Source organism: Mytilus californianus, unplaced genomic scaffold, assembly GCF_021869535.1.
Source record: "Mytilus californianus isolate M0D057914Y unplaced genomic scaffold, xbMytCali1.0.p SCAF_8, whole genome shotgun sequence".
Lineage (NCBI taxonomy): Eukaryota > Metazoa > Mollusca > Bivalvia > Mytilida > Mytilidae > Mytilus > Mytilus californianus.
The window spans coordinates 76695236-76707394 of NW_026262734.1; the positions used below are offsets into that span (position 1 = coordinate 76695236).

The 12159-nt window shown below is 33.8% G+C and overlaps 1 protein-coding gene across 3 annotated transcripts in view; it reads right to left on the reverse strand.

Moving 5' to 3' along the window:
* LOC127712617 (protein strawberry notch homolog 1-like) overlaps positions 1–12159 on the reverse strand; it is a 61256-nt gene that overhangs the window by 18266 nt on the left and 30831 nt on the right. For all 3 annotated transcript variants that reach the window (XR_007987210.1, XR_007987209.1, XM_052219160.1), the window contains exons 23-28: positions 11698–11797; positions 10036–10110; positions 8064–8210; positions 6445–6539; positions 5860–5952; positions 2028–2251 (exon numbers count right to left, since the gene is read on the reverse strand). Coding sequence is in view for 1 of the 3 variants with exons in the window: in XM_052219160.1 (XP_052075120.1) it covers positions 2028–2251; positions 5860–5952; positions 6445–6539; positions 8064–8210; positions 10036–10110; positions 11698–11797 (734 nt within the window). In the remaining 2 variants the exon portion in view is untranslated. The remainder of the gene's footprint in view (positions 1–2027; positions 2252–5859; positions 5953–6444; positions 6540–8063; positions 8211–10035; positions 10111–11697; positions 11798–12159) is intronic.

The window sequence follows — 12159 nt, forward strand, 5'->3', positions numbered from 1 at the left end:
AAGTTTAATTTTGGACCCCGATTTGGACCAACTGGAAAACTGGGCCCATAATCAAATATCTAAATACATGTTTAGATTCAGCATATCAAAGAACCCTAAAAATTCAATTTTTGTTAAAATCAAACTAAGTTTAATTTTGGACCCTTTGGACCTTAATGTAGACCAATTTGAAAACGGAACCAAAAATTAAGAATCTAAATACACGGTTAGATTCGGCATATCAAAGAACCCCAATAATTCAATTTTTGATGAAATCAAACAAAGTTAAATTTTGGACCCTTTGGACCTCAATGTGGACCAATTTAAAAACTGGGCCCAAAATCCAAAAACTTAATACACGGTTAGATTCAGCATATTAAAGAACCCCTAGAATTCAAGAATAAAACCCCATTGAAATTGATCAAGAAATAAGCAATTTATACGAAGTATCTTCTTGTGCACAAAACTGTGCAATTGAATATTTCTTGCTATTGCGCAATACTGTACAATTAACAATTTCTTACTATTGCGCAATATTGTGCTATTGGATATTTCTTGCTATTGCGCAATACTGTGCAATTGAAGATTTCTTGCTATTGCGCAATACTGTGCAATTGAAGATTTCTTGCTATTGTGCAATACTGTGCAATTGAAAATTTCTTGCTATTGCACAATACTTATTATATAATAATTTACACATCCTGTTTGGTGTGTATCTCCTACCATATCATTATTATTTGCTTTTAAATATAAATCAGAAATAACCAACTTAAAATGGAAAATTTTAAAAGAAAAAAAAAAGGAAAAAAAGAAAAAAAAAGAAAAAAAAAAATCCCCCCCCCCCAAATTTTTTGAACCCCCTTATGATTCATCACCCCCAAACTCAATCCCAGCCTTCCCTTTGTGGTATGGTACCTTTCAGTACAATTTCAGAGAGATCCATACACTTGAACACAAGTTATTGTCTGGAAACTAGAAAAATGATTATTTTTGGCCCCTTTTTGGCCCCCAATTCCTAAACATTTCGGGCAATTACCTCCAAACTCAATTCCAGCTTTCCCTTTGTGATATGGAACCTTGTAGTACAATTTCAGAAAGATCCAAACACTTACACACAAGTTATTGTCATGAAACTAGAAAAATGCTTGTTTTTTGCCCCCCTAATTCCTAAAATTTTGAGGCAATTACCCCCAAAATCAATTACAGCCTTCCCTTCGTGATATGGAACCTTGTGGTACAATGTCAGAGAGATCCATACACTTACACACAAGTTATTGTCTGGAAGTTACAAAAATGCTTATTTTTGGCCCCTTTTTGGCCCCTAATTCCTTAACTGTTGGTACCATAACCCCCAAAATTAATCCCAACCTTCCTTTCGTGGTATTGAACCTTATGGTAAAATTTCATGGAGATCCATTCACTTAAACTAAAGTTAGAGTGCGAAAACCAATGTGTCTTCGGACGACGACGACAACTACGACGACGACGCCAACGTCATACCAATAACGACCAAAAAATTTTTAATTTTTGCGGTCGTATAAAAACTGCATTTGACTCCTATGTTCTATTTTTAGCCATAACAGCCATGTTTGTCGATGGATCAAAACTTCGGATACAATTTAAAAACTAGATACCCTAAGGAACATTTAGTTAAAGTTTGAAAGTATTTGGCCCATTAGTTTCAGAGGAGAAGATTTTTGAAATAGTTTACGACGACGACGGACGCCAAGTGATGGCATAAGCTCACATGGAGCTAAAAAATTAAAAAGGGAGCTCCCTTTAATAATGCAGTTTTGAGGAAACCAATCCAGGCATACTGGTGCGGGATATGTGAAATTTGCCTGCAAGTCCCGTTACTCTGGAACGACAAAGTCAAAAATGTTAAACTAGAAAGTGAGCTTTCTTTTGTCAATTCTTATGTTGTGATATAATTCCATGAGAATTGTTGAAAGAAAATTTGAGTGTTGACAGACAGACAAACTATGGCATACTATATGACAGGTGTATACAAACTGTTGATAAATATCATTTGATAAAACATTGCTTACCAGAAGGCATGACTACAGTTGATAGCAGATGAGATGTATTGGTCTTCCCACCATTTCTGAGCATTGTCTGGTAGCACCTTTTTGTATCTTTTTTTTAGACTAGTCAATGATTCTGGATGAGGTTGTCTACCTGTGTTTGGTCTATATACATCATATAACTTTTCCTTTTTTTTATTTGTTGTATGATAAACAGCAAGAATGGCAGTCTTCTTCCAAAACTTGTCCTATAATATAAAGCATTCTGTTTATTATGTGTATGTTCCAATTGTCGTAACCACAATCCCGTCCTCTTTCCCCAAATGTGACCTACCAAATTAGTCTTTTATCACCAAATTTGTACTTGCATAAGCAACATGACGGGTGCCACATGTGGAGCAGGATCTGCTACCTTTCCAGAGCACCTGAGATCACCCCAAGTTTTTGGTGAGGTTCATGTTGTTCAGTCTCTAGTTTTCTATGTTGTGTTTTGTGTACTGTTTGCATTCATACTTTCGACATATGAGTTTCAAGTTTGAATATCCTTTTGGGATCTTTCGCCTCTCTTTTTCCATAATATATTCATTAAAAGAATAAAAGAACAGAGTTCCTATGTCCCCCGTGTTGCACATATTTTATCTGTCCAAGGTGCAAGGGCAATAACTGTTGTACTTTTTTTTTGTTCTTAAGGTTACAATACACCATTAGATTTTATGGGCGCGGCCATTTTATGAGCATAACATGGTATTCAGAATTAAGAGTATAGCTAATCCTGATTGGTTGATATGTGCGCCCGTTATTTTTTGTTATTAGAGACTTCGTGCATTCTGCATTATACCAAAGGCCAAATAAATTATTTTCCTAAGCCCTAACAGAACTGAGATGTTTTTAAACGCTAGGATGAGACACATATTTTTAAGTGCAAAATTGATAGGCATGGGAGATAAGTACAAATTACGCTAAGAAAAGCAACGCGAACCTATATTTTTTGGACCAAAAAATAATGTCCTAATAACTTATCTTTAATTCTAGCATGGTTTCGTTAAAAAAATCAACTTTCTAAAGTCTGTATCTCGAAAAAGGCTATCATTGTCGCCTATGGAGAAATTAATTGTTTATTTCAATCTTAATAAAATGCTCCGCAGGGTGCAGCTTGATACGACCGCAGAGATCGAACCCTGAACAGTTGGGGCAAGTATGGACACAACATTCAAGTCTGATACAGCTCTGAATTTGGATTGTGATTAAATATTTGACACAGCATAGGTTTCTGACACAGAATGAATGTGGTCTAAGAACTTAAAATTTTTAAATTTGACATTCACCTATTATGGTCCAATATCCAAAATCTAAATACATGGTTAGATTCAGCATATCAAAGAACCCCAAGAATTCAATTTTTGATGAAATCAAACAAAGTTTAATTTTGGACCCTTTTGACCTCAATGTGGACAAAGTTGATAATGGGGCCCAAAAATCAAAAATCTAAATACATGGTTAGATTCAGCATATCAAAGAACCCTATATATTCAATTTTTGTTGAAATCAAACAAAGTTTAATTTTGGACCCGGATTTGGACCAACTTGAAAACTGGGCCCATAATCAAAAATCTAAATACATGTTTAGATTCAGCATATCAAAGAACCCTAAGAATTCAATTTTTGTTAAAATCAAACTAAGTTTAATTTTGGACCCTTTGGACCTTAATGTAGACCAATTTGAAAACAGAACCAAAAATTAAGAATCTAAATACACGGTTAGATTCGGCATATCAAAGAACCCCAATAATTCAAATTTTGATGAAATCAAACAAAGTTTAATTTTGGACCCTTTGGACCTCAATGTGGACCAATTTAAATACGGGGCCCAAAATCCAAAAACTTCATACACGGTTAGAATCAGCATATTAAAGAACCCCAAGAATTCAAGAATAAAAACCCCATTGAAATTGGTCAAGAAATAAGCAATTTATATGAAGTATCTTCTTTTGCACAATACTGTGCAATTGAATATTTCTTGCTATTGGGCAATACTGTACAATTGACAATTTCTTGCTATTGCGCAATATTGTGCTATTGGATATTTCTTGCTATTGCACAATACTGTGCAATTGAAGATTTCTTGCTATTGTGCAATACTGTGCATTTGAAAATTTCTTGCTATTGCACAATACTTATTATATAATAATTTACACATCCTGTTTGGTGTGTATCTCCTACCATATCATTATCATTTGCTTTTAAATATAAAACAGAAATAACCAACTTAAAATGGAAAATTTTAAAAGAAAAAAAAAAGGAAAAAAAGAAAAAAAAGGAAAAAAAAAAATCCCCCCCCCCAAATTTTTTGAACCCCCTTATGATTCATCACCCCCAAACTCAATCCCAGCCTTCCCTTTGTGGTATGGTACCTTGCAGTACAATTTCAGAGAGATCCATACACTTGAACACAAGTTATTGTCTGGAAACTAGAAAAATGCTTATTTTTGGCCCCTTTTTTGCCCCTTATTCCTAAACGTTTCAGGCAATTACCCCCAAACTGAATTCCAGCTTTCCCTTTGTGATATGGAACCTTGTAGTACAATTTCATAAAGATCCATACACTTACACACCAGTTATTATCATGAAACTAGAAAAATGCTTGTTTTTTGCCCCTTTTTTGGCCCCTAATTCCTACTATTTTGAGGCAATTACCCCCAAAATTAATCCCAGCATTCCCTGTGTGATATGGAACCTTGTGGTACAATTTCAAAGAGATCCATACACTTGAAAACAAGTTATTGTCTGGAAACTAGAAAAAATGCTTATTTTTGGCCCCTTATTCCTAAACGTTTTGGGCAATTACCCCCAAACTCAATTCCAGCTTTCCCTTTGTGATATGGAACCTTGTAGTACAATTTCAGAAAGATTCATACACTTACACACAAGTTATTGTCATGAAACTAGAAAAATGCTTGTTTTTTGCCCCTTTTTTTGCCCCTAATTCCTAATATTTCGAGGCAATTACCCCCAAAATCAATCCCAGCATTCCCTGTGTGATATGGAACCTTGTGGTACAATGTCAGAGAGATCCATACACTAACACACAAGTTGTGTCTGGAAGTTACAAAAATGCTTATTTTTGGCCCCTAATTCCTTAACTATTGGTACCATAACCCCCAAAATCAATCCCAACCTTCCTTTTGTGGTATTAAACCTTATGGTAAAATTTCATAGAGATCCATTGACTTAAACTAAAGTTAGAGTGCGAAAACCAATGTGTCTTCGGACGACGCCGACGCCAACGTCATACCAATATACGACCGCAAAATTGCGGTCGTATAAAAACTTTTTTTAAATATCTTACAGAAATGAGGGCTTGAGAGCAAATGCAATTTTCTGATATAATTAATATTTTCAAGGGGCATAACTTGTTCAAGATATCTGATCAGCACTTATTTTCGTAATTGTCAGAGACATTGCTGATATTAGTTTCATAAAAATCTTGCAAGAATTGTACACATGAGGGCGCTAACAAGACCAGTTGGATGCCCGGTATTTTTATGTCCCCCGCAACTTGTCGCGAGGGGACAATAAACATATCCCATACAAGAGATCACTCAAAAAATGAACAACATTAATCCAATGATGTTTTTTTGTCATTTGTCATCTGATCTCTGGTAGAGAGTTGTCTAATTGACAATCATACCACATCTTCTTATTTCTATATTTGTGATTTCATCTGGAAATAACAGACAACTTGACATAATCAGATATTAGCTTAATGGTTGAAAGTCCGATATTTAGATGTCAAATTGCCTTAGCCATTACCACATTTTGTATACTTTTTTTCCCATCTTAGGACAAAACAACTTACATTAGCAGACACATAGAAGCCATCTTCTTCACCAGAATATTTCCTATACAAGTTCAGGACTTGAGTCCATGACATTCCTCTTTCTACTGTAACCTAGTAAAATAAAATATATATGTTTATACTTGAATGGGAACACAAGGCAATAACATGTTATCGGACTGGTACAATACCCAATACACTGAGTTGGATTTGTATTGCCTGAACTAAGTTACTCGGAAAGGTAAATGTCACAGGAAAACATTCTATCCAATGGTTAATAGATAATCACTCTTATCCTTTTGTTTACTAGTGCATTTATATACAGTTACTATTACCACGACATCCTATAAAACAAGTATAAATAAAGGGACTTCTTTAACCTTCCTTCACTGAAAAGTTTCTTTATATTTAAATGTCCATAAAAACATACATGGTACCCAGGGAAGGCATTTCAAAAATGGAGTAACCAACTATAGAGGCAATTTCAAATTTCTCTTTACATTTCCAATGTCAAAATAATTTTAAAACCCACCTCTAGTTGCGATTTCAAAGTGCCTTCCCTGGGTCCCATGTAAGTTTTTAAGGAACTGCCCTAATGATACTTACTGTGTTTAATTCAGTTTTAGCTGTATTCAAAGCCGCATTACCAACAAATGTCTTTGTTTCTTTCTTGGAAACTTTTTCTTCACCAGCACCCAGATCTACAGAGAAAAGTTACAAGTTTTAAGCTACAAATATTTCATTGCTTTCAGGCTAGGATTCTCTCATTCTGTGGATTGATGATTATTTCTGGACTTTCATTTTTCATGAATTTTATTGATAGTGGTATATATGACTTATTTACTTTTGACCAGTTTTAAAATGTATTTATAGTACAAAATTTAATGGTTGACCAACCGTAGTAAAATATTACACCCACCAAATTTACATCGAATTGAAAATACTTCTGTTGAGAATTGAGACGTTATCCAAATTTTTTTGTTTTAGGGAGAGTGCTACTTTCTCTGCATGACAAATAAAAGAAGAATGTGTCTGAGGACACGAATGCCCTCGCTCAAGCTTTGAAAAAAAATGTTACGGACGGACAGAAAGCCAGACGATCAAGGATAACATTTAATGCCCCCGTAACCTATGGCAGGGGCATAAAATCTATGCAAACAACTCTGTAAGGGTTTGTAGGTGGTGTGTTGTAGGTGGTGTGTTGTAGGTGGTGTGTTGAAGATAAAAATGTCTGCCCTTATTCAACTTATCCTTTATTTCAGTGACAGTCTAAACTTCCTGCCCTTCACAACAGTTGACCAACTTTACAAAACAACCTATTGAATTTATTGTAAATTTGTTATTGTCCTGAATATGCATGAAATATATGCCCTGAATATGCATGAAATATATGTCCTGAATATGCATGAAATATATACCCTGAATATACATAATATATATGTCCTGAATATGCATGAAATATATGCCCTGAATATGCATAAAATATATGTCCTGAATATGCATGAAATATATGCCCTGAAAATGCATAAAATATAAGCCCTGAATATGCATGAAATATATGCCCTGAATATGCATGAAATATATGTCCTGAATATGCATGAAATATATGCCATGAATATGCATAAAATATAAGCCCTGAATATGCATGAAATATATGCCAAAGGATGTTAGACAAACAACAATCAATCATAAGTTTATATTGTTATTTGATTTATTTATAGATTCTTAAACCCAAATATGGCGACAAGTTTGCATTGTCAGCTGACAAGTTTGGCTTCCAAGAGTTTAAATTGACATCTTAACTACACTAACTCATCCTGTCAATGTACTAAAGAAAACCCTTTAGAATGAAACAAAATTATCTGAAGTGTCAACATTTTCTATAATTTACTGGATGAACAAAACTAGTACATTAAAACAGTCATGAAATCTTCATTGAAACTGATGTGCAATATTGGTTGAAAATATCAAACCAAGAAAAAGTATTGTTAAACATTTTAACTGTAACATTTACTTCCATCCTTCCAAATCCATTATATATGAACATCACTAAAAAAAGCTATAAAGAAAGTTTAAGAAACTTTTTTATATAAATATTTCCTTCTTACTTCCAACATATTCTTTTTTTGCAACTGCTTCATGCCACCATTTTTTTTCGACTAAAAGGAAAAATAATGTTTGCATCTTAATAATAGTTTTATCATATCTATAGTGGAAAATCTTACCTAAAATACCCATATCCCATCTTCCACTCCTCTTAGCATCCAGGATGATTGCCATAAGTGTGTTGGAGAAGAATTTGAACAGAGAATTCTGTAGACAAACTTCCATACCAAGGATTCTGTTCAGGAACTTGCTGATATTATTATAATCTGAAATTTAAAATAAACTGTTAACACAGAGATATGTCTCGCCTATTTGTTATTTTGATAATGCAAATGTTGAAATTAAAATAGCAATACTTTAACATGTAAGTTATGCAAATATTCAAAGTCAATGAACCATGACTGAAGGTACAGGGCTAAACAATCTCCATAGAAATGAGATGTGCCAATGCTAATACAACTGCATACCAAATACCATTGATTTTTCATAAGTCGTTCCCTTTAAACAAACCTAAACACAAACATTAACTTGTAAACTATGTAAAAGTTTCAAAGTCAATGAACCATATTGAGGGAGTGGGGTTATATAATCTCCATGGAAATGAAACTTGCAAATGCCAATACATTTGCATACAAAATATCTTTGACTTAACATAAGTGGTTCATCTTAAACTGACCTTTCACAAGCTAATACATATGTAAACTAAGCAAAAATTTCAAAGTCAATAGACCATGAGTGAGGGGGTGGGTCCAAATATTTTCCATGGAATTGAGATGTGCTAATGCTTATACAACTACAAACCAATTAACATTGGCCTACAATTAACGGTCCCCCTTAATCTGACCTAATCACAAACTAATACATGTAAACTATAAAGCAAAAGTTTCAAAGTCAATATACCATGACTGAGGGGGCGGGGCCAAATAATCTCCATGTAAATGAGATATGCCAATGCTTATACAACTGCATACCAAATATCATTGACCTACCACTGGTGGTTCACCATAAACTTTGACCTAATCACAAACTAATACATTGTTGATGACGCCGCCACTGGAAACAGCATACCTATGTCTGACTTTTTGACTCTGTCAAGGCGAGACAAAAAACTAGTCAAATAAAACAATATCCTTGGTGTTAGTTTCAAGATCTTTGGTAGTTTGATTAAATTATGAATGAATCAGGATATTCAAAATGGGTTATAACCTATAGGATAAAGTCTGAGAATTTCCGAGAATTATTTGTTTTGACATTTTCTTGAAATGCCTGTTTTTGACAGGTTTTCCATCCATTTTGCCAATGAAAATTGTACCCAGTACCCGCTATAAGAAAGTGTGTGTGTGTGTTTCCATGACTGCCAATAACAAGCAGGTGCCCATAAGACCAGGTTCAACTGTATAAATTTATCTACAGCTACATCTTTGAATATTGTACTTATTGGATGTATACTTCAGTATGTATAATTCCATTGTTACAAGTTCATGTTAAAAATCCTACATCATCATGCTGAAATGTTATGTAAAGAAGGAAATGACAATTATGAAAAGCTTGGTCTTTGGTAACATCTTGCCTTGAAACTTCCATGTTTACCTGAATTTCTCCTGTTTTTGGAGATTTTATCTAGTACATTTTAGTAATGCCTTTTAAATGTTCACCCAAATCAGCTGAATTTCAGAAAAAGTGTGTTTTTTTATAGTCTTCAAATTATATAGGGGGAAAGGACACAGTCCATTTTTTTGGAATTGGAAAACAAAAAATAACAATAGCAAGTGCACAACTTTCATATCCCACAGAAGAATCTTCATTAGTTTAGTTGAATTCTGTTGAGCCTTTTTCAAAGGGTTACAGATTAATAAAAGAACAGTGTTCCAATGTCCTGTGTGGTGCATATATTTGATCTTTCAAAGGTCAATTACATATTTTTTTTTACCTTTAAAAAAAATTTCCTACAAGAAATGTAAGCGTGAGGCACTATTTATGTTATCTTTCATATAATTTCTATTTCAAGGGACATAGCTCCTTTAAAAATAAATGATTAGCACTAATTTTAGACCTCTACACCAACTTAAGTTCTATCTGAAGCTATCATACCTTTATCAAGAATTGGTACAGTAATTCGAGAGTCCACAGATACCAGACCAACACCAACCAGTCCTCTTCTTACTTCTACAAACAAAATTATTACTTTAAAGCATAAACTATTCATGAATACCCATTGATGCCTGACTGTGTGAGACCCTCATGGGTAGTCAAGGTCGTTAAACACCCCCTAGTAGTACATGTATGAATACCAATTTTTTGGTACAACTGTTCATTACAATTTAATTTAAGAACTTTTGCTACTGATTGCAAGATGTTATGATGATTGAGATGATACAGCTTAATTTAAGTGCCTTTACCTTAAAGAAGGTATGATAATGCCAATGTTTTGGCCCTTTGCATTGGAATAAATAAAAGAAGTATTATAAGTCTACCTACATTGTAATAACATCCTTTAGATGTTCATTAGACATTATTTTGTTGGACATAAGTATTTACATTTTCAAGTTTTTTCTTATATATTGGCATTAGGGTTTCAAACTTCTTACATTTAGTGCAAAACTTCAAAAACTGTGAAAATAGCCTCATTGTGAGGTATTCAGATATGATAAGTTGCTACAAAATGTATTTTACAAAGAAGATGTGTGTAAAATATCTTTTTGGGTAAAGCTCTTGCTCAATAGCCTCGTATATATATATTGACTATAAACTATAGGTCAAATGCATAAATTTCATGACCACAGAGTGACATCACATGTGACCTTTCTGGCTCACCATTTACCCGAGTTCCACTCAAAAATCCATAAAGTTTCCATGTTCTTTTTAATCATTTTTCAAGCCTTGACATTTGGGTTTTATATTCAAGTTCCCCTCAGAGGTCAGAAAAGATGAAGTTCCTACCATGTTAGACATGAAACTTGTCAGAACTTTTTTTGTAATGAGTGTTGATGATGAACTGATTTTTTGTACATAAGTGTATAATGATGACATAGAAATAGAGTTCTGGTTTCTTCCACCCCTCCCCCGGGTCAAACCAAAGACTTGAATTGGTATTTGCTGCTTCTCCACTATGCACGTGACATTTAGGAGTAAGAGCAAAGTCACCCAGAGTCAGAATAATGTGTTCAGTAGGATGGCATGTCTTCCTTCTTCCTTCCAAGTTACCTAGTGAACTACCACATTAAAAATCTGGCCCAGTGTGTTGGTCTAGTGCAAACCAGGTTCAAATTTCATATCCTATTAACATGAGTCTAACATGTTCTGGTCCTGAATATGCATTTAACTTACAGCTGGACGTTAAACAGCCATCCATCATCATCTTTAGGGAAACCTATTTTTGCAGAATTTAAGTTTGAATATTATTTCTGGTGATCATTATTTGTAAGATAAATAACTCTAGCTCTCAGATTTTTCAGTATGTCGGAAGATATTCCTGGATTCATGTTTAAAACAAAAATATTTTGTGATAATATTGCATTTTCGATCATGATTGAAGGTGGAAACTCACAGTCTATCCCTGGTACACCTCAACCTTCACATTAATTCCCAGAAATGTATATGTTCCCATCTTTTTCCTTTGGTCTCTGGTGGATAGTTGTCTCATTAGCAATCATACCACAACTGATTATTTTTATATTAAACAGTTAGAGAAATTTGTGTGTGTATCTAGTTTTTCAAGGCATTAGTTTTGATAGAAATATGAATACAACCTACCATCACAGAAATTTCCTTCAAAATCTTTGGGGAACGGCACTAATGGTGATTCAAATCCCATACATGATTTCATAACACTCTCAAGCGCTGTTCTTCCATACTGTAATGTCAAAAGTTCTCATTCAATATAATGTTTAAGTTAAGGATGTTCGCTCCTCTTGTTTTGAATTTTTGCCAGATTTTCGGAATCCTCTTAGTCTTATCCATGCTTGGCCATTAAATAATTTTGTCCACTAACCCCTACTTTTCTTTTCATAATTTTATTACATATAGTTTTAAAAACCATATTTGAAAATCTTATAAAATCCTTATTATTTTTTCATTGTTTTTGAAAGAAAAAAGGTGTCAATGTTAAATGTATGAAAAATCTAGAGAGAATCATTTCCTGCCAAATTTTCAAAGGCTTATATCACGAAAACAAGCACACAGACCCATAATTTTTTTCTGCTTTTTTAGTTCCTT